The sequence below is a fragment of the Artemia franciscana genome, chromosome 20, assembly GCF_032884065.1.
Source record: "Artemia franciscana chromosome 20, ASM3288406v1, whole genome shotgun sequence".
NCBI lineage: Eukaryota > Metazoa > Arthropoda > Branchiopoda > Anostraca > Artemiidae > Artemia > Artemia franciscana.
This window is the reverse complement of record NC_088882.1, coordinates 11,517,935-11,542,222: the sequence shown is the minus strand read 5'-3', so window position 1 is coordinate 11,542,222 and position 24,288 is coordinate 11,517,935. Positions and strand designations below refer to the sequence as shown.

At 33.4% G+C, this 24,288-nt stretch overlaps 1 protein-coding gene across 2 annotated transcripts in view; it reads left to right on the top strand.

Annotated features, from left to right (window-relative positions):
• Positions 1-524: 524 nt before the first annotated feature.
• LOC136039758 (phosphoribosyl pyrophosphate synthase-associated protein 2-like) overlaps positions 525-24,288 on the top strand; it is a 48,452-nt gene continuing 24,688 nt past the window's right edge. The window contains exons 1-3 of one of the 2 annotated variants that reach the window (XM_065723611.1): positions 525-652; positions 5,641-5,760; positions 20,465-20,574. In XM_065723611.1, the coding sequence (XP_065579683.1) occupies positions 576-652; positions 5,641-5,760; positions 20,465-20,574 (307 nt within the window). In that variant the 5' untranslated portion in view covers positions 525-575. The remainder of the gene's footprint in view (positions 653-5,640; positions 5,761-20,464; positions 20,575-24,288) is intronic. The other variant, XM_065723612.1, reaches the window with a different exon arrangement.

The window sequence follows — 24,288 nt, the reverse complement described above, 5'->3', positions numbered from 1 at the left end:
TACCACCTGTAATGGGGCACTTCAGTGCAATTTCATTTTTACTACCTGTAATGGGGCACTGAAGTATGCCACATTACAGGTGGTAAAATGAAGTAGAAAAAAAGAAGACATGTCATTCCTTCCAATGCAAAAAAGTGATTCATCTTGTTGCTAAAAATTGGGAACTGTAATAGTGACGGTTTTAGGTCTCATGAACTGGAGGGGGAGAGGTTGTCCAAAAATACATTTGTGACAATTTTTAGTCAATTAAGTGTCTTATTAGGTATGTAAAAATAAAGAATAACAGAATTTTAATTCCTGATTGCAGAAATACTGAGGAGGTAGCTGGCTAAGTAGATTCCAAGAGCCTTGTTTTAATTTTAGTGTGACACCATTTTTTAGCAATTACAGGCTTTTCTGAAATTCCCGTAAGTTTGTAGTCACAACAAACTTTTACAACCAATATTAACCGAAATAGCTCCTACTATTCCTAAATTCAATTAAAATTGCGATTCTACCATTTTATATAGTTTACGCAGATGTCACTTCAATCAAATTATTGAGTGTTATTTTTAAATTCCTAACAAAATTGAAAAATGAGTAGAATAAACTCAGGGGAACCTGTTATTTTGACTGGGAATTCTCACAAGGAGCTAGCTGAAAAAGTTGCCACGTAGGTCCTTTGAAGATTGAAAACTGTTCAACTTTGTCTTCACAAATTTTGCTTTCAAGAAAAACCAGACAAGTGTGACAGACTAGGATGTTACTTCCATCAGTCCATATAGCCTAGTCTATGACTATGTCATAGTTACGGACTATGCTGTAGGCTAGTCGATAATAATCTCAGTTTTGAATTAAGATTTATGTCCCATTTTATGGATATTATAAGGTGAAGATTATATAGGCCTAGTAAAAATTCTGTCAAATTATCCATGTAATTCTCTTTCCTATTATAATAATCTCAGCTTGTAGCTACAATTGAATCTTAGCTTCTGTTCTTAGGGTTACAATTTAGTTTTTGGCTTTAAACTAAATTTGGTTAATTTTTATTTTTGGTAAAATTGTAATTTAGCTACTCTTCACTATCTCCAAATTGCATATTTTTATAGCAATAAAACGTTATGTAAGGAATCCAGGTCCAAAAATATAATCTGAGAAGGTATTGCCATGATTCTATGTTAACCCTCCTCCAATTTTTATGTCTAGGAAATTTGCCTACTACTTGAGAGGTTGAGAGGCAAACCTAGGGAGGGGATAGCCTATCTGGGATACATTCCCCCCAAATTTTGGAAACTTGTCCTGTAGTGTTGACATTCTTATAGATCTTTATGCTGTAAATCTTATTGTGATGAAGATAAAAACAATGATTTAGCCTATTCATTTTATAAAATATATTTAAAATGTTAATGTCTTAAAAACTAACTAAATTTGTTACAGATTTGTTCCCATTGATATAGAATAATGCAGGCCCAACAATTAGGTAATATGTGATGATATCCACACAAGAATTTTTGTTTTGTAACTGCCAGGCTACTGCCAACTAAGCCATGTGCTGTTATAACCTTGGGCTCTTGAGATCATTGAATTTCATTTAAGTCACATGTGTGCTTTTTCAGTGTTTGTACAGATGTCTATGCCTCTATTTGATAATTACTTGTCCATCATTTCAAAATGGAAACAAAAAATTATAGAGTTTTTCTAAAAGAAACAATTGGTTGATAGCAGACCTTTGGCTGGTTGATACAAACCTTAGTTGGAATAGGAAACAATTAATTCCCTTAAAACTATCTTAAATCACATTGTCCAGTAAAATAAGGAAAACATCCTGTAGAGTTGCTGGTTAGTGATGAGAAGGAGTCATTGACTCAATTGCATCCCACTCTGTCTTCCATGGCTTAATATACCAACTCTTGTCAATAGCAATCTTAAAGGTGTCAACAGAGGGATCAGTTATACCAGTATCAAGATTGTTCCAATGGGTAATCACTCATTTGGAGAAGTAGTGGTTGCAGGCTCTGGTATCTGCCCTCTTACAGAACAACTTCTTACTATGCCCCCTAGTTCTGGAGGGTTCATCAAACTGAAATAGATTTTGACTAAGAGGAGTCAACATTCAAAAGCTTATTAGTCATTATGACATCTCTTTGATGCCTATACACATGTGTTGGAAGTTTTAGTGGACTCAATTGAGATGGATAGTCAAGAATCTTGCACACATCAACAACTTTTGTTCCATGTTTTTGGACATATTTAAGCTTTTTTTCAGTCTCTTCTGTTCTACTGAAAGTAACCTCTGTTGAGCCACCATCCAGTCCCAAAGCTTAGAAGAATACATAAGAAGAGCCAAACAACACTCAGCTAATGCTGAATTGGAGGCAAAAACTGAGATAACACTAAAGACCACCCAACACTACCTTATGCTACAACCACCAAAATGCTACCTTATCTTGCTGGAAATGAAATTTAAAGTGAAGTAAATATAGATTCAAACAGTATGTTTCTTTTTTCTACCCTGTATTTCAACCCTACTTGATAATATACCCAGAGGAGGTGATAAATTATGCTATTATAGACACTTTAAAAAACATTCCAAGAATTAAAATTTAACTTCATCTCAGTAGGTTCAAACAACTCAAATAAACTTGATTCGTTGTTCAGGTAAATTGTCACTTTTTGGATATAATTGCATTATGTTGAACTCCATATAATGTTAGTCTAATTGGTGTTATGGGTTGACTGCAATTTGGCTATGGCATAAACAGTATATTATATAGACAATACTATATTATATAGACAATTATATAGACTCACTGAACCACTGACACATTTGTATAATCTGTGTCTGGCATCTGGTACTTGCCCTTTGGCATGGAAAAAAGCAATAATTAAACCCCTGTATAAAAGTGGCACAAAAACGCAATTTAAAAACTATAGACCAATATCAAACACTTCAATTTTTTCCAGAGTTATGGAAAAATTAATTGTCAAGAGAATACAAAATTATTTCGAATCGAATCTTCTTTGGCATCCATCTCAACATGGATTCCATAAAAAACGTTCATGTAATACACAGCTTTTGGAAGTAATTACTGACTTCCATAGGATGGCAGATGAAGGTCTCAGGCTGGATTGCATCTATATAGATTTTTCTAAGGCGTTTGATAAAATTTCTATTCCGCTTTTACTTCAAAAGTGTGAGGTATATCACCTTGGTGCCAGAACGTTGAATTGGATTGGTGATTATCTAACAGGCAGGACGCAGAAAGTGATTGTAGGTGATGCTTTGTCCTCTGCTGAGATAGTTTTAAGTGGTGTTCCACAAGGTAGTTGCCTTGGTCCAGTACTTTTCTGCCTTTTCATCAATGACTTGCCTCTTGTTGTCCACCATTCCACAATTAAAATGTTTGCAGATGATGTAAAGCTCTACCGCTCCTTGACAAATTCAGATGAAGCTTCGTTGCTTCAAAAAGACTTGGATGCAGTGCACAATTGGTGTAATGCTAACTCCATGTTTATCAACGAAAATAAGTGTAGGGTTATCCATTACTTTGGCAAAGTAGAACAAAGTTACCAATACCATCTTGCTGGACATTCAATCTTACCTGTTGAAAATGTCCGTGACCTTGGTGTTCATTTTGATTCTAGTCTTAGGTTTGACAAGCATGTCTCTGAAGTAACTCGTAAGGCAAACTATCAGCTATTATGTCTTAGACGGAATTTCCGTAAGTTTAATCTCCGTTCATTCATTGCCATTTATAAATCAACAGTTCGACCTATACTCGAATACAATTCGTCAGTATGGTATCCATTGAATAAAAATGACAGAGCAAGGGTTGAAAAAATACAGCAAAGAGCAACTAAGCTTGTACCTTATTTGAAACATTTGCCGTATGAAAATAGACTGCACAGGCTAGGATTGTCAAGTCTTCAATTCCGAAGGGATAGGGCAGACATTATTAACACATTCCGTATAATCAAAGGCATTGACAATATAAGTACGTCACAGTTCTTCACATTTAAATTGTACCCCTCACTTTCAAAAAGGAAAATAGGCCAACATTCATTTTACAGCAGGGTGTGGAAGCCATGGAATGACCTTCCACCTAAAACATTTCTAACAGACGACATAAATAAATTCAAAACAAGACTAGCAGAAACAAATTTTCAAAGTAAATCATTTTTAAATAATTTATAGTATTATTTGTCAGTGTTTGTTTTAGTCGTTATTTTCATTGATTTATATGTGTGTACTATGTTGTCAGTTGTATTATGTATTATGTTGTCATAATTTCTATTTATTATATTTATTGCGACAAGCTTGAAAGCTTACCGTATTTGGTATTAATAAAAATACACGAAATGGATTATGTAATAAGGTTAGGTGTATAACGCAGTATGGATGTGATATAATCTCTGAAAGAGTTAAAAAGAAACCTTTGAATTTGCAATTACACTTATTAAACATCAAAAAGCTAAATGCAAAAAAAAAATATTGACAGATTTTTCCCATCGTTCCTTTCTTTTTGAAAACTTTCATGCAAATCATCACAGAAATATTAATTATTTTATTGTTCATTCAGCATGAGCCTGAGAATTGTCGTTTACATCCTTTGGGTTTTATAGCTTAAAGTGTGCGCTAAGTTGCTGTTCAGATGTTAGTTTATTTATCAGTATATATTAGTAATTTGCTACAGAATTCTCATTTACATCAGTTGGATTTTACCACTCAAAGTATGAGCTAAATTGTTTTCAGATTTTGTTTATTTTTTAATTATCAGTACAAATAACACTAAACAAATGCTCTACTTGTCACTTGTCAAATAAGTACACTTAAGACACTACATATCTCAAATTTAGGCACAAGGATATTAGACAAAAATAGGATATTAGTAAAAAAAAAGCACACATAAACATATTTTGAAGGCCTATCAGTGATGACAGTGCTTAGATATGACTCCAAAGTAAGGGTGCTCTGAAAAATGGAGGAAGATTTGCTTGATGTTTTCCAGAGAAATTGCCTACAGATTGTCTGACTGATTGTATTTCAAACAGTAGGCTCTACAAAGTGCGTGGGTCAATCCTGCTTTTGAGGGCTATAAAGTGAGAAAGATTGAGATGACTAGGGCATGTTTTGCAGAGGGAGGATGATAGATTTTCCTTCTCGGCCAAACGTCTAGGGTTAAACGGAAAGCAGTTCGTCCACAGTTGGAGCAGAAGGACATCGTAAAGAAAGTTTTAAAGAAAATCGGAACTTCCTAGGGGGGGTGTGTAAAGACGGATTTTTTGAAATGATATGGATGGAGGAAGAGTGTAAGTTGCTATGACGGCCTCAGGTGGCTTGGTGCTGCAGTGAGTTGCTAGTAGCCGCAGTGCCAGGTAACGAACTTTTTTCTTGTATGTCTTTTATAAAACTTTTCTAATAGAGATTATTATTATTACTGTTATTATTATAGACTTTTTTGGAGCATTAAACATCCACTGACAACACTGTCTATCTTGCTCAATAGTTATTGCACACTAATGCTTATGAATTTTAAATTGGACTGAACTTTTGTTTGTAAATATTTTTAATTAGCTGGATTCCTGATCCATCAATCTGGTGATAATTAGCTAGACTAAATTTTAAATTACTTTAAATCGTTTTTTTTAAACTATTTCCAGGCGTCTTGGTCTGAAGCTTGGTGCAGCCTCTGTGTATCACAAAACAAATAGAGAAACCATGGTTGATATAGCCGATTCAGTAAGAGGAAAAGATGTGTACATTATTCAAACGGGAACAAAGTAAGTTGCACATTTATGCTCCTGCACACACAAAAAAGAAATGGTGTTCACTTTTGAAAAAAAGAAAATGGTATGCATTGGTGTACAAGTATCACCTCCTATGCCCAACTCAGGTATGTTTATACCTGAAAACCGTGATGTTCTAAGGTTATTCCTCTTGTTGTTTCAAAATTATGAAGCTTTTAGGGTAGTATTGCATTTTTGTCAATGTTGTTATGTTGAACCATGAGAAAAAAAAAATCAGAATAACTAATTAATTACGTTGATAATACTCTTTGTCCATGTAAATTCAAACACTATCAATCAATCTCTTGTTTGATCTTAGTTTGGTAGTATGGAACTTAGAGTTCAAACTCTGCTGTAGCAGCACACTCTAGAGCAGACGTGGGGACCGAGCAGACGCAGTTAGTGGTCAACAATCGTTGCTAATCCAATACATATATACCAAATGAAAACTGTTTAATCAAAAGAAAGCTATACTTTTTTAAGCAATTTGGTGCTGTTTGGATTGACTTTATTATTTTTCTCTTACATTTTCTGCTTTAAATTTGGCGCCCACTACGCTCAAACACTGTATGCAAAAATTTTTTTTTTCAAAAAATAACTGAATTTCTGTTTTGCTCTAATTATAAAAAAACATATGTTGCAAGTTTCCACTTACTCAATTTAAGTAATCAGAATTCATTTTCACTGTCTTTGGTATTTCGAAAACAGTCTCTATGAAGAAAGGAAACGTTCAACACACAATGGTTTGATTAGCTTTCTTTTTTTCTTGCTTTTTATGAAATTAACGTCATTGTATTAAGTACGGGTGGGCTAGGAAGGTAAGGGTGGGTTGGAGGGTAAGGTGGGGTTGGGAGCAATGAAGGGGGGAGGGCGAGTTGTGTATTAATAAGTAAGAGAGATTGGATTTATCATTATAGGTAAGTAGATATGTGGACTTTCGCGCCAATATAAACCCTCGTAGTTTTTCCCCAGCGCGAAAGTGTTGTATTTTATTTATTTATTTGTGAATGTTGAAATAAAAACTTGAACTTGTAAATTATTGAGGACAAATAAAAAACACAAACACAGAGTGAATGTGTATTTAAATAAACACTGCCTTTTTAAATAGGGCTCTGAGGTCAGTCCTAATTTTTAAAGTGATAATTATTTCTACTTTGTCGTAATTCTGCTTGTCAGGACCATCTGCAGCAGGGAACAATAAGGAATACCTTGAAGATAGGGTCGTTTGTCGTAATGGAGAAAGACCCTTCAACAGAGGATAAAGCACTCCCAATTCCAACATATTTACAAAAAATTAGTGATAAATTAATGACATTTTTTTATAATTAATTTGTAATAATTAATTTATTATATATATATATATATATATATATATATATATATATATATATATATATATATATATATATATATATATATATATATATATATATATATATATATATATATATATATATATATATAGTTTAGTAAATTGGGAATGATTTATAAAAATATACCAATCATTTATATTAAACTTTACTCGTGATGCTTCAGGATTATTATGTCTATTTTTCTGTCAGAATGAAAAATATTCATCTGTAGTGTATGACTAAGTGCTTGCGCCAAAAACCAGTGATTCTAGAGACATGCCTTTAAAGGTTGAAGGAATCGGATGTGAACATGTAAAAATTATATAATTATTAAAATGTTGTTGGATGCAACATTTTGAATTTACCAATTTCATGGATATACCAAACACAACCAGGAACTTAGCAAAATGCACTAACCAGGGCGAAGTAAAACGCTAAATATGTTCTACATGTGGATATGAATGGGTTACGCCCAGAATTTTTTAAATAAAATACAACCTGATGTATAATCAATGGGCTTGAGTGGCCCTACAAGCATTTTGCTTGGGTCGAAATATGTTTCAGCTATTTGATTGTATCATTTTTAAGGGTAGAATACAGAAGAGTAGGCAAGTATATTGAGTCAACATAGGGTTACCAAGATTGGATCTGTCGATAACTATTGAACATGTCCGATAGAAATCTGGATGGGTTTATCTGGTCGCTTCGTAAATGGAGTCCCAAATAGACATTTTTAATACCTTACACTTTTTTTTCTTTTTAGAAGTACTAGTATATTCATTGTAACTCTCACGTTTTTGAATTTGTTTCAGTTTCATCACATAAATGGGAGATATATTGTAGCATTATTATTGTTTTGAGACAAAATAAGTTCATACTACATAGAATCAAATTTAAAAATTTTTATACCTTCAACCTGAGCTTTGTAGTAATATACAGAAGCGTTACTAGTCAAAATTCCTGTTGGGAATAGGGGGAAGGATTTTACGGACCGGTTTGTTTTTTATGCACTTTCTCCTAACAGAGAATAAAAATTACCACATTACCACGTGGTAAGACGTAAAATAACGTCGTATTAATCCAAGTCTTTAAAGCAACCGTGCTAATCGACAAATATTTAAGTTCTGGTTGATGTCTTGCACGTATTTCCTCTGGTTGACTAACATTTCGTGCTTTCATCAGTTTACCTTTTTTGCTCACAATTTTAGTAAATAAAATCATTGAATTTGGCGCAGGGCCAAGAAAAAGAACCTGAAACGAACGGAAATTACAATAAATAATGATGCCAAACATAAAACAAATTGAAACTGTGATCTAAAACCCTAGGGTTACCCTATCTAGGGCCTTCCAATTATGCATATTGAAAATTTTGCACAGCTCCGAGTTCAACCTGAGTGTAATATGTCGCCATACCGTATCTAGGGGGGGTACCGAATTGGAGGCCCCCTCTGGAAATGATTGTCTGACTCCCTTTGTAACCCTCTCTCAATAAATATCCTGGATACGGTCGTACATAGCTCCCATATGCGAAATACATACTTGAAGGTTTTTGGTTTTGGAAGTCTGTATTAAAATATTAGGTTCACATTTTAGTAAGCAAGATCAGAAATTGTTAAAACCAATGATAGTGAAAACATTTTAATTAGCTCAGTGGTTAATAAAAACGCTCACATCGTCTGATATGCAATGAAGTGTGTTCTGAAAAATACTTTCTATTTGGTAATTCCATTTAAATCTTAAATTTCATTTAAGGATTTCCAATGCTCCAAATTTCTTTTTGTCGATTTCAAACGGAAAAATATGGAGTTGGATTAGAAAGGTTTTTTAGAAGCTATTGAAGAATTATGGCCTTTAATGTATCTTTTATGGCATGAAGCTTCCTACCTACCCATAAGGACGAAATAAAAAATGTTATATTCAAAATTCTTTGTTCCTTTAAGAGAAATTTTTAAACGAAAAATCCGTTCGTACATTATGTATTTTATCTTTTTCCTTAACGTCTGAATGAACCATTAAATGAGTTCCCCAAGTGATATGATGGCCATTTTTAAGTTTAGCGTGCAAAGCAAGCGGAGGCTGGCGACTTGAGAGAGAAGCTGGCTTCGGTTTTCGTCTATGTTCGCGACTATTAGAAAGTTGCTAGAGCGATATTCAAGAGTTGGCGAGAATGAGCTAGACCTGGAAAGCAAATTGAGGTTAACAGTAAAAAGTGCCTCAGACTTATAACAGAGACGCAGTTACTAATGACACTTAATTGAGATAAGTTGATTATGGTAATGGAAGCGTGGCCAGTTTTTAAGTAATGCGCAAATCCAGTCAATATTTACGATAATTTTAGATGGTCTTCCAGGCCAGCTTCACTTTTCACTGGATACTCGGAACTGGTGCTTTTTTTGCCGTTAGGGAACAATTTAAAAATTATGAAATTTTTAGGGTACTATCACAAATTCGCCAGTGTTGCCAAATTGAACTGTGAAAATAACTAAGCCAAACTAATTAGTTAGATTAGATTAGTTAGATTAATTTTTTATCCATGTTTATTTTTAATTTTTACTTCGCGTCCCGTGCTACCAAAAGCTGCAGATCTGCAAATGAAGTTCTTTTCAATTCACGATTTTGCCAACTTTTTTAAACAAATGCTTGCCAAATTTTTCAAAAAAAAATTTTTGCCAAATTTTAACCAACGATTTTGCCAAAATTTTAAAAATTTACGATAGTTTTAGGTGGTCTTCCAAGCCAGCTTAACTTTCCACTGGATACTCGGAACTGGTGCTTTTTTGCCGTTAGGGCACAATTTATCGCAAATATTCTTCTTTAGACAAATACGTCTTTTTCTTTATTAAAACAAATTGTCAATTTTATGGCATGTAATGAAAATTATCCGTCCCAGTGGAAATCAGGAGAAACTATAATAAGCTGACCAGGATGGACAACGAAAAGTTCTTAAAGCCTCTTATCAAGAAAGCTATCATTATTAATCCTTTTTGTTGTAACTAATTAATACTCAGGGGGCATCTTCCTAATTATGTGACAAGAAACATTCAGGTTTTAAAAAGATTTAAGTTCTGTTGAAAGCTTTTTCTAATTTGGATCCTTATTGGGAGGGTATTGGATAGAAAGAAGATGACTCAGATTTTGTATGTGTACTATGTCACCAATAAAATATTGGTACATGGAATCTTAAAAAGGTTTTTTCTTGAACCTTATTGTACACATTAGGATTTAAATAAAAAAAAATGAATTAATAATAGTAGAATGATTAAATAAGTGTATTCTTTAGAGATGTTAAATAACGCATATTCAAATATTAATTAAAAAAAAAAATCGAAAAGAAGTTTTCCAAAGAAAAGTAAAGGCCATGTTAAACTTAAGATCAGCAGATACTAATACCCTGTTAAAATTCAAACTCAAAACGACCAGAAATTACTACTAAAGAATAAATCAAAACGAACAGAAGTTAAATAAACAATCATAGAAAAAAAAAATATAAATAATAAATCTTAAAGTGAGTAATGCTTAAATTGAATATGCAAATCAAGCTTAAAACATAAGAAATATTTAGCTATTGAAGAATAAATGAAACCCAAATGAAACAGAAATTAAATAAACAATCAATGCAAACAAACATACAAAAGATACTAATATAAATAGATAAATAAGTCTTTAAACGAGTGAAACTGAAATTGAGTACACAAATCAAGCTTGAAACGAACAAAAGTCACAACAAACAAGAGTTTAGATATTGCCTTGTCCTCTCACTGTAAAAGTCTAAAACCGACTACGTCGTTGGTGTTTCAATGAAAACTATATATCTATTGAACAGTTTTGGAAAGTATAAATAAAATCAAACTGAATATTTGATAAATAATGATATTAATTGTCGAAAGATTATCTGCTCAAGGTTTGATTTCACTGTAATTTTTATTTTAACTTTCAATGCTGTAATAACTGGAAAAGAAAATATTTGTAATAAAATTCTCTTTCATTGCAGCGCCAATGACACAGTAGGGTTTGGGTTTTTACAGTTAAGGAAAGGGGCAGTATCCAAGCTCTTGTTTGTAGTGAAATTATATTCGTCTTGAACAATCTAAGAAAGAACTTAAAAAATTAAACTGAATATTTGATGTATAAATAATATTAATAGCTGAAAGCTCATCAGTTCAAAATTTTACTGTAATTTTAATGTTTATTTTGAATATTAAGTACGAACGAAAATATTTGTAATATTATTCGTTTCCATTAAAGTGCCAATGACGCAGTAGGCTTTAGACTTTTACAGTGAGAGAAGGAGACGATACCCAAACTCTTGTTTGTTGTGATTTTTGTTTCTTTGAAGCCTAATTTGCATATTCAATTTAAGTTTAAGATTTATTTATTCATTTATATTAGTATCTATTGTATGTTTGTTTGCATTGATTGTTTATTTCATTTCTGTTTGCTTTGGGGTTCATTTATTCTTTAATAGTAATTTCTGGTCGCTTTGAGTTTGAATTTTAGGAGGTATTTTATATGCTGATCTTAAGTTAAATATGGCCTTTACTTTTCTTTGAAAAACTTCTATTTCGGAAACTTTTTTTTTAATTAATTTTCGTTCGTTTTTGAATCCAAAAAGTTTCAAGTTTTAAAAAAATCCTTATTTCGAAATCCAATTTTTTTTTCAACATGAAACATTCATCAAAGTGTCAAAACTGGTATCAAAGTATCAAACCAAAAAAATAACAAAGTAAAGAAAGTATCAAAGTAAACAAGGTATCGAAGTAACAATAAGCATCTTGCATAACTTACAGCCCTTGCACTGTAAATCGAAGTTGCCACGCAAATCCTTAAACCTTTAACGTCCTTAACGTCTGCCTCCGGCCCTGGGGGGTTTTGTTGACACCAGAGCTTTGTTATCTGACCTTTTAACTATTTTTAATAAAATGGTTATCTCAAATTTTTTATCTGATGCGTTTGGGGAAAAAAGGGCCTGGGGGGCTATTAACCCTTCGATCTCTTTTGACTAAAAGTGAGCTAGAACTTTAACTTCTAAACAAATGAATCCTTTCTGAAGTTTATACGAGCGTCCCTTCTATACAAACCATATATACCCCGAGGGCGTAACTTACAATGCCTGTCCCTGGGCCCTGGGGGATTGTATCAACACCAGAGTTTTCGTTATTTGACCTTTGAACTATTTTTAACAAAATGGCTACCTCACATTTTTTATCTGGTGCTTTTGGGGAAAAGGACATGGGGGACGGGTAACTGCACTCCGATCACTTTTGGTACAAATCACAGGGCATAAATTACAACGTCCCTCCGGGCTCTGGGGGATTGTGTCGACTCAGGTTTTTTTTTATCTGATGTATTAACTATTTATGAAAAAATGGCTATCTCAAAATTTTTATTGGATGCATTTGGGGAAAAAGGGGTGTGGGGGGCTAGTTGCCCTGGGATCTCTTTTGACCCTTAAAAAGTGAAATAGAACTTTCAATTAAAAATCAAATGAGCCTCTCTGAATTTTATACATTTTTTTATGGAGCATCCCTTCCATAAAAACCATGTGTGCCCCCATGGCATAACTTACAATGCCTTCCCCGGGCCGTGGGAGGTTGTGTTGACACCAGAAATTTTGTTATCAGACCTTTGAACTCTTTTTAACAATACGGCTATCTCAAAATTATATCTAATGCATTTCGGGAGAAATGGGCGTGGAAGGGGGTTCGCTGCCCTCCGATCGCTTTTGATTCTTGGAAAGTGAACTAGAAATTTCGATTTCCAATCAAACGAGCCCTCTCTGAAGTTTATACGAGCATCATTTCCATTAGAACCGTGTATGCCCTAGGGCATAAATTACAACGCCTGCCCCCGGACTATGGGGGTGTGTGTTGACACCGGAGTTTTAGTTATCTGAATAACTATTTTGAAAAATGGCTATCTCAAAATTTTATCGGATGGGCTCGGGAGATGACTAGTTGCCGTCGAATCTCTTTTGACTCTTAAAATGTGAAGTAGAACTTTCAATTTCCAATCAAATGAGCCCCGTTTCAAGTTTATACGAGCATCCCTTCTATAAGAACCATATATGCCCCTTGTGTATAACTTACAATGCCTGGCCCTGGGCCCTTGGAGGTTGTGTTGACATTTGAGTTTGGTTATCTGACCTTTGAACTAGTTTTAACAAAATGGCTATCTCAAAATTTTTATCTGATGCATTTAGGAAAAAAGGGCGCGGGCGGGGGGCAGCTGCCCTCGGATCACTTTTGACTCTTAAAAAGTGAACTAGAACATTAAACTTCCAATCAAATGAGCCCATTTTGAAGTTTATACGAGCATCCCTTCCATAAAAATCATATATGCTCCCATGGCATAACTTACAATGCCTGCCCCCGAGACCCGGGGGGTTGTTGTTTCAAGAAAATCAATTCTTGCTCCACTCACTGACAGGTCTAGATATACCCCAGAGGAAGGGGTCTTGGTAGCAATACCTCTTTCCCCCACCACATGGGGAAAGGACCTGTGTATTTACCCCCTCCCTCTTTTCCTCAAATCTATTTAAGACCACGTCAGCTTCATTTAAGTTTTCTAGCAGTGTTCTTGCTGAGATGCAAGCAAGAGTTAGGTTACCTGCGTTGTCAAAAAGTTCGAGGTAACGAACTGTAGTAAGGAGAGACCCGACTCAATAGTAACCGAAACTCTAAAAAACAGAATTTTAGTACCAATAGTTACATCCAAAGAATCGCATTTTAATGCGGACTTTAAATATATAAGTTTCATCAAGTTTAGTCTTGCCCATCAAAATTTACGAGCCTGAGAAAATAGGGCCTTATTATAGGGCAAATAATTTCCTTATTTTAGAAAATAGGGGAAAGCACCCCATAAAAGTCATACAATCGTAACAAAAATCACAACATCAGATTCAGCATATCAGAAAACCCTATTGTAGATTTTTCAAGCTCCTATCTACAAAAATATGGAATTTTGTATTTTTTACCAGAAGACAGATCACGGATGCGTGTTTATTTGTTTTTTTTTCTTGTTTTTTTTCTCCTAGGGTTGATCGTATTCGACCCAGTGGTCCTAGAATGTTGCGAGGGGGCTCATTCTAACGGGAATTAAAAGTTCTAGTGCCCTTTTTAAGTGACCAAAAAATTGGAGGGCACCTAGGCCCCCTCCCACGCACATTTTTCCCCAAAATTACCGGATCTAAGTTTTGAGATAGCCATTCTATTCGACTTAGTCGAACCTAATAAGTGTGTCTTTGGGGACGACTTCATCTCCCATAGTCCCCGGGGGAGGGGCTGCAAGTTACAAACTTTGACCATTGTTTACATCTAGCAATGGTTATTATGAAGTACAGACGTTTTAAGAGGTACTTTTTCGCGTTGGGTTGGGGGTGGTTCGAGGGAGGGGTCACATGGGAGGATCTCCATGGAGGAATTTATCATGAGGGAAGAGAATTTCCATGGATTTTCTAGCATTATTTAAAAAAAAGAAAATAAATATTTTTTTTCAGCTGGTAGTAATGAGCAGCATTAAAACTTAAAACTAACAGAAAATATTACGTATATAAGGGGGTTCGTCTCCTCCGCAATACCTTGCTCCTTATGCTAAAGTATTATTAGTAATTTCATCTATTTATTCTACGACCTTTGTGATTCAGGGTTCATTTTTAAAGAATTGGGACAAAATTTAAGCTCTAGTGTAAAAAGCAAGGTATTGACGAGGGGGCGAACCTCCTCATATATGTAATAAAAATGCACAAATATAGAAGTTCATTGTGTAAGTTAATTCGTAAGTTACGTATATTTATTACTAGCAAAAACGTTCGAAAAAAAAATTCTAGTTGCGTTTTTAAGTAGCTAAAAATTGGAGGGCAACTAGGCCTCTTGCCCCACCCCTTTGTTTTATCAAAATCGTCCGATAAAACTATGAGAAAGCTATTTCGAAAAAATAAAAATTAATGTCCAAGTTTCGTCTTAGTTATTCATGTGCGGTGAGCCGAAATCAAAACATGCTTTAATTCAAAAACGTTCAGATATTAAATAAATATAGAGTATGAAATAAGTATTATTTCATATACTCTATACTCTATATTTATATAGAGTATAGTATTATCTATATATATAAAAATAAGTTGTTTGTGTGTGTGTCTGTCTGTCTGTCCGCATATGACGCCTGAATTATTTCAGCATATACCAATTCAAAAACGAATGTATTCAAGCCGAAGTAGCTGAGTTGGTAAAGCGTTATGTTCCAGGTTCTAGGTCCGAGAGGTTCCAGGCTCGAACCTTGGCTTTAGCATTAATACAAAAGAAGAAAAAAAGTAAAAACTACAAAAAAAACTAAAAAAGCTAAAAAACTAAAAAAAACTAAAAAAGGTAAAAAACTAAAAAAGAAAAAAAAACTAAAAAAAACTGAAAAAAGGTAAAAACTACAAAAAAACTAAAAGAAAAAAAAACTAAAAACTAATAAAAAAAACTAAAAACTGAAAAGGAAAAAAAACTAAAAAAAGGAAAAAAATTGAAAAACATAGGAGAAAAAGAAAACTAAAAACCGGGACACAGGGAATATAAATGACGACCGGGACACTCAAAGAGAAATTACAGACCGGGACACAAATGACGACCAGGACACCGGGACACAAATGACGACCAGGACACCGGGACACAGGGAATATAAATGACGACCGGGACGCTCAAAGTGAAATTACAGACTGGGACACTGGGACACAAATGACGACCGGGATAATGGGAATATAAATGACGACCGGGACACAGGGACACAACTACAACGGGGATGCCGGGGACACAGGGAATGTTCGATTAGCAATCACCATCAACAAAGCTCAAGGGCAATCATTAGAATAATGAGGTATAGATCTGAATACGGATTGTTTTTCCCATGGACAATTTTATGTTGCATGTTCAAAGGTCGGTAAACCTGACAATCTATTTATATGCACAGACAATGGGACATCGAAGAATGTTGTATATTCGCAAGTTTTACGTAGTTAAAAACATATATATATATCTATCTATATTCACAGGTGGGACACAGGGACACAACTACAATGGCGCGTAACGACTTAAATGCGCGGGGGGGGGGTTCGGGGGGCGCGAAGTGCCCCCACCAACTAGGTGTTGGGGTGGCGCTTCGCGCCACCCCAACAGCTAGTATTTATATATAATACTATATATCTATATTTAGTATCTATATTTATATAGAGTATATATTACTTCTATACTCTATATTTATTTAGAGTATTAAATAAATATAGAGTATAGAGTATGATTACGGGATATTATGGAAAAATAATGAATACGAAAAAAACTGGAATAAGGGTTTAATTAGAATTTCTTTCTACCTTATGCTATATGAGGTGATTTCCAACTACTGATAAGTAGTTGATTAAAACGGGTATTAATGAAAACGGAAAAGAACTGGAACAAAACGTCAATTAGAATGATTTAATTTTTATATTTGTGTAATTGGGTGCGAACTAATTTTCAACTGCTGACATGCAGTTGACGAAAACAGAAATTAGTTAAAACGGAAAAGAGCTGGAACAAAACTTTAATCAGATTTATTTTTTATATTAGAATTCTATTTTTGTATTTTATAATTTGGTATGAACTAATATTCAACTATTGATGAATAGTAATTGATGAAAACATAAATCAACGAAGAAAATAACTGAAACAAAAGTTTAATTGGAATTATTTTCTTAAGTTCCATAGTTTGGTATAAGCTAATATTAAACTACGGACAACTATGAACTAATGGCACATTTTTGACGTAGTTGTATCAGAGCTATAAACCTCTTTTTAATGGTTTTTGATTCATTTATCGTGATGGATTATATATTTAGAAAATTCTGCAGGATGTATTTTTGCAATTCTGCAGCCTGTAATAACCATCTTTCCTGCGGATTTTTATGTCCTTGGGGAATATTTAATAACAAATTTCTAATTCGTCTTTCTCAGAAAAATTTACCAAATTTATAAAAATGGAACACAGCTGGAGCAAACTGTTAATACAAATCTTTTTTTCAACTTTTGTAGAGACTGCAATACGGTGGTAGGGGTGGAGCTAATATGAAATAAATAAAAAAACTAGTTTTTTTAACTGCAAGTAAGGAGCGACATTAAAACTTAAAACGAACAGAAATTGTTCCGTATATGAAAAAGGTTGTCCCCTCCTCAACGCCTCGCTCTGTACGCTAAAGTTTTTCAGCATCTTTACGCTAAAGTACGGTTTAAGCATTAGATTGAAGTTATTGATAAAAAAAAGTATATGAATTGAACAAACACACGGAAATGCTCCTCGTAAAAAAAAAAAAAAAAAAAAAAAGTCTCAGACAGTACTGGTTAAACATGATGTAACTTAAGGGAGAAAAATATAAATGAGGAACAATTCCAGTCTGTTCAAACCCATAAATAATGCAGAAAAACATGAAATAGAATAAGATCACCGGTAATTTTTAGTCATTTATTTTACGTTAATATCTTCCATGATGGCTAGTGTCCTGTTAAATAGGAAATTCTTTCATGTAATATGATAATTAATTAATTAAAATAGGCCAGTTTATCAACAAAACTAAAAATAATAATGCAACATATTAATAAAAATAAAATTATAAACTATATATTAAGCCAAGAGAATGAAAAAAAATTCCATTGGTCTTTCAAGGAAAAGTTAAACTTTTTAGCAATGGAAAAAAAAAATGTCTCTTTAGGTTTAAGTATCGTAATGGAAGATTTGAAATGTAAAAATTAGAATGTAAATAAGCAGATAAACTAAATGGTTACTTGTGGGAAGACTATTTATAGCATAAAAAAAAGGTAAAGGATACGGCATTAGACTTTAGAGTCCCTACCGGCGGTGCTGATGTCCGTTTCTCGGCCCTTCAGCCAGGAAGTGCAATGGAGGGTTGGGGGCCAGCCATCCTGTGCTTTCGCACACCCTTCCTGTTTACCTTCCCCAGATTTCTCCAGGTATCCATTTAGAGCTGGGTCGACTCTGGCTAAGCTTACAGAGTCACGCCACTGACCCCCGTCCCAAACTGAAGAATTGGGTACACTGGGATTCGAACCCGCGTCCTCTCAAACAAAGGATCCCGAATCCAGCGTACCAACCAACTCGTATAATCGTATAATTAGATAAAAATAACGATTCTTTTGCCTCTGCACTGTAAACAAGTTTGCTGACTATAATCGGTCAAATAAGATGGCTTATCAACTAACATCAAAGAATCTAAATATGCTCGTCTTGGTTTTCAACTTAATGACTTACCAGAGGTCTTTTGAAGTGTTGGAGTTGATGGCTCTCCTTGTAATCATTTTTGTGAATCCCCTTACACGATCGTCTGTATAAAGGCCATCCCCTAAGATTTAGGCTTGCGTGAAGTCCTTCTGATACCTAATAATCATTCATTCTGATTATTAAAAATCCATTCTAACAAGGATGTAATAAGGCTGTGAAAATATACCAATAAGGAATTTGATTGTTTTTTTTTACTTTGGGTATATTTTTTTTGCTGAAAACTGAAAATTATTTGTGAATGTGCTGATCACCCATGATTTAGCTCGTTTTTCAATCGAGCTTTTTTCAATATCAACTGTTTTCCTTAATTCAACAGTTTGCAACTTCTAATACGTTGAATAGTTCTAGCACTTTATTTTATTCTGTAAAAACTTGATCAACCTAAGGTAGCATTGGTTGCATATTGGGTAAATTGGTCTTTCATGCTGATTTACTTACTTATTAGAGGACTATTTTAACTGACCAGTTATAGACCATTTTTCATTATTATATGAAGTAGCTTAAATGCTGGAATGACAATATGGAACAGCATTAATAGCTTATCTGATGCTATAGTTCATTCCTTTTACAAAAAAATAATCAGTATTCATGGCACACCTTCTTAATTGTGTGAGAAAAATATTATAACGCAGAACGTAAATATCCTAGTCTTCTGGCAAAATCTTGACAGTCGGTTATTTTGATATTTATAACAGAACTACTCCCCCCCCCAAAAAAAAACAACAACAAAGAAAACACTTTTCCTGGGAGTTTCAGTTCGATCCAACAGCTGTAAGAAAAACGAGAGATACTTGCCAAAATATGAATTTCGTCATGTTTTAATGACAACTTGCTGACTGTAGTCTCTATAATGAGATGTTTATTACTAATTATATTAATAATCTTTCTTTATTTTAGAAATCGAATATTCCTCTCCTAAGTTCCTATGACCATCCCTTCCATACAAAGTTGCTAAAAAAAAATGCATAGAGGCCACATTATAACGGGTTTTGTATACCCTACATATACCCTATAACTATATCCTACTCTAGACACCGCTTCTTTGTAAAAATTTCACGTTTTCCTTGCTATTTTCACACAATATCTTCAATCTGTTTTAAACATTATCATCTCGAATATCATGTCTTGTATTTTTTTTCCTTTAATTATAAATATGATTTATTTCTAAAAGAAGGTTTTTCATAAAAGTTAAGAGTTACATCGAAACTTATAAAACATAAAATTTATCCCAAATATAAGGGGCCGCTGACCTGGTCAATCTCTCACCTCATGTGAGTTGCCACGAAACACCTGAATTTCAAATGCCAGATGAGCCGCAAAACCACTGGTCCTACCACAAGTTCAAGTTAAAGTTTACGTAGTAACATGTAAAACTTTAATGGGTGTAAGATACAGTTTTTTTTTTCTTTTAGGGAGAGAGACTTTTCTAACTATTCAAGCAAATAAAAACTGAATAATATTTAGAGTTTTTTCCCTTGGAATATTTTTGAAAATTTTTTTCACATAAAAGTAAAAGGCAACGTTGAAATTTAAAAGAACATAAATTTATTCTAAATATAAGGGACCCATGACCCCATTAACTCCTCACGTAATGGGAATTCACACGAAACATCTTAATTTTAGATGCCAGTTGAGGCGGAAAATCTTTGGTCCCGGTGCAAATTCACGTAATTCGATGTGAAACATTAAAGCATTTATTTTAAGAATTTGATCTAACGACATCTCTAATCTCTTAAAACTCAAAAGACGAAGTTTTTCCACCTATTCAAACAAATTAAAAAAGAATTATGTCTAGGATATCAGGTACGTAAACAGTTGGGGGGGGGGGTGGATCGCATCCTTCTAAATGTTGAGATTTTAAAATTTTCTTAATATTATTCATTGTTCTGTATACTTCGAATGTTTTTAGCGTTTTTCAACCTCCGTCTGAAATACCCCCTACCCCCCTAATAGCCCAGCATAAGTGTCTTGCCTACATGCTACTGGTATAAGGGTTTATTTTTAATTTATTTGTTGCTTCTTTTTTCTTTTTTTTTTTGCAGGGATGTCAACAACAATATAATGGAACTGTTGATTATGGCATATGCTTGCAAGACCTCATCTGCCAGGAGTATCGTTGGAGTTATCCCTTACTTGCCGTACAGTAAGCAGTGTAAGCTTGGTCGTTTGGGTTTCCTATCCTTTGAAATTTTGTACCCTTATTAACCTCAGTGTGTAACAAAAATGGACTTGGAATCAAAGAAATACCCACCTTCAAGCAAAAGAAAACAGACTAATTCCTACTTGATATAAATTCTTGTCAAAATTTTTCGCCAAAACAAAAATTATCCGTGACATAGAAATAGGTTTCATTCTCTCACATATTGATGTATAAAATAATATTTTAGACACTACAAAGAAAAAAGCCAAAAGAAGAGTATTACAACCATGGTAGTAGAACGGCCCACTACTAATTGACACAGCGTGTTCTGTGTGAATTAAAACTTTAAAATTATAGATTATCATATATCTAAATCAGATATTGGTCTTCTTGATAACATTTGTGCCATATTCAGGCTGAAATTTCGGTTTCTAGTGAAAAAGTTGGTGCTGTACTTTTTCATGGCACAACGTTGATTTCTCAATTAAAAAGGACACTAGGACTCTAAATTGCCCTTCCTATGAGACCCTAGAATGTCAAATGATGTGCTAGAAACTCTGGTAGAGAGTTGACCTCTGCACTTTTGGCTTCTGTTGAATTTTTGTTGAATTCAATTCCGTTAAATTTTATGGTAAAACGTACCTTGCCCCTTTTAAAGACTGTTTTCGCTTTTTTTTTCAGAATTGAACAAATTTTCTTTTTCTAAGAACGCTTGATACAAAATTTTAAATTTAGTGCTTTTTACATTTTCGAAAATACCATAAAAATTAGATTCTTTTTACGTATTAATTTACAAAACTTTCCGAAAAAGAAGTTTTTCTAAGAAAAGTAAAGACCATATTAAACTTAAGATCAGCAGGTACAAACGGCGAGAAATTTCTATTAAAGAATAAATGAAACCCAAAACGAATAGAAATTAAATAAACAATCATAGCAAAAAAATCAGACAACATAAGTGAATAGATTACAAAAAATTACTATTAAAGAATAAATGAAACCTAAAACGAACAGAAATTAAATAAACAGTCATAGCAATCAAACATACAATAAGTACTAATATAAATGAATAAATAAATCTCGAAACGAGTAAAGCTGAAGAAGTTGAATATGTAAATAAAGCGTAAAACGAACGAAAATATTTTGCTATCGAAGCATAAATGAAACCCAAAACGAACAGAAATTGGATAAATAATTATAGCAAACAAACATACAATAGATACTAATATAAATCAAAAATCTTAAAACGAATGAAACTTAAATTTAAATGCAAATCAAGCTTGAAACGAACAAAAATCACTACAAACAAGAGCTTGGGTTTTGCTTCCTTCTCTCACTGTAAAAGTCTAAAACCGTGATCAGAGGGTGGATACGCCCCCAAAAGCCTCATGTTTGCCCAAAATACATATGATGGAAATTTGGAGATGGCTATTTGTTGTCGTAGAAACTTCGAAAAGGGCTCATTCAATTGGAACCTACTGAGTTAGTGGCGCTTTGCTGAAGACGAATTATTTTACTAATATTTTCTTTTGTAGTTATTACAAAATTGCAAATAAACATAAAATTAGAGTAGAATTGAATTTTGAAGGGATGAGCATTCAGCAATTGATATCATTATATATCAAATATTCAGTTTAATTTTATTATTTCTTTCCAAGACTCTTCAAGACAAATATAGTTTCACTACAAACAAGAGTTTGGATACTGCCCCCTTCCTGAACTGTAGAAGTCTAAAGCCTACTCCGTCGTTGGTACTTCAGTGGAAACAAATATTTTATTTTCCAGTTATTACAGCATTGAAAATGAAAATAAAATTCCAGCAAAATGAAATCTTGAACTGATTATCTTTCAATAATTGATATCATTATATATCAAATATTAAGTTTTATTTTATTTGTACTTTCCAAGACTGTTCAAGACACATATAGTTTTCAGTAAAGCGCCAACGACGCACTAAATGTTAGACTTTTACAGTGAGAGAAGGAGGCAAAACCCAGACTCGTGCTTGTAGTAACTTTTGTTCGTTCCAAGCTTCATCTGCATATTCAATTTGTTTCACTCGTTTTAAGATTTATTTATTCGTTTTATTAGTACCTATTGTATGTTTGTTTGCTATGATTGTTTATTTAATTTCTGTTTGTTCTGGGTTTCATTTATTGTATAATAGTAATTTCTTGTGATTTATTCATTTATATTAATACTTGCTGTATGTTTTTTGCTATGATTGTTTATTTAATCTCCCTTCATTTTGGGTTTAATCTTTTCTTTAATAGTAATTTCTTGTCGTTTCTAGTTTGAATTTTAACAGGTATTTGTATCTGCTTATCTTAGGTTTAATATGGCCTTTACTTTTCTTTGAAAAACTTCTTTTTCGGAAAGTTTTTTAAATTAATTTTTGTGTTTGATTGCAAAAGGTTCAAATTTTTAGAAAATGCCTGATTTCAAACTCTTTTTTTTTAGCATCAAACTTTCAACAAAATAGCAAAACTAGTATCAAAGTAAAGAAAGAATTTAAGTAAGCAAGGTATCAAAGTAAACAAAGTAAGAATAAGCAAGTTCCGTAACTCAGAGCCATATCCCCGGGGCTGGGGGGTTCAAACCCGGAAGCATATTTTTTGGCCTTTGGACTATTTTGAACAAAATGGCTGTCTCAAAATTCTGATCGGATGCCCTTTGGGAAAGTGGGGCGCGGGCTAATTGCCCATTGATTACTTCAGACTCTTAAAAAAGAGCTTTAAGTTGTAGTTTCCGATCAAATGAGCCCTTTCTAAAGTTAATACGAACACTTCTTCCACAAACAGCTTTTCTAATAATGAACAACTTACATAAGTTACAATCCTTTCCCTGGGGTTATCAAGGATTTCTCAACCCCATGTTATAGCAATTTGAATTTAGGACTTTTGAACAAAATGGCTATTTCAAAAAACTTTATACGATGCATTTGGAGAATAAAAGAGAGAATAAAAAGTAGACTAAATTTCCTAGGGGTTCACAAGTCGGTAATTTCGAAGATCACACTGCCCTTCCATGACGATAAATAACAGTTCGAATAAGGGATAAATCGTTTTGTTAAAAAAAAAAAACGATTAAAACTGAAAAAGTAAAAAAAAAAAAACGATACAGTGAAAAAAAAAACGATCAAAAAATATAATGGATATTTCTATCGAAATTAAATAAAAAAAAACTAATTTTTTTAGCTGAAAGTAAGGAGCGACATTAAAACTTAAAACGAACAGAAATTAATCCGCATATGAAATGAGTTGTCCCCTCCGCAGTCCCTCGCTCTTTACGCTAAAGCTTTTAATTGTTTTAAAAAGTAGAATTGTGGCAAAGAGTCAAACTTTAGCGTAAAGAGCGAGGGATTGCGGAGGGGACAACTCATTTCATATGCGGATTAATTTCTGTTCGTTTTAAGTTTTAATGTCGCTCCTTACTTTCAGCTAAAAAAATTAGTTTTTTTTTATTTAATTTCTGAACGTTTTTGAATTAATACATGTTTGGTTTTGGCTTTCCGCACATAAATTATTAAAATGAAATTTGTATATTAATTCTTTTTTTGGCTAAATGGCTTTCTTTTAGTTTTGATCAGACGATATTGAGAAATAAGGGGTGGAGAAGCAGGCCTAGTTGCCCTCCAATTTTTCGGTTACTTGAAAAGGCAACTAGAACTTTTAATTTTTAACGAACGTTTTTATTAGTAAAAAATATACGTAACTTAAGAATTAACTT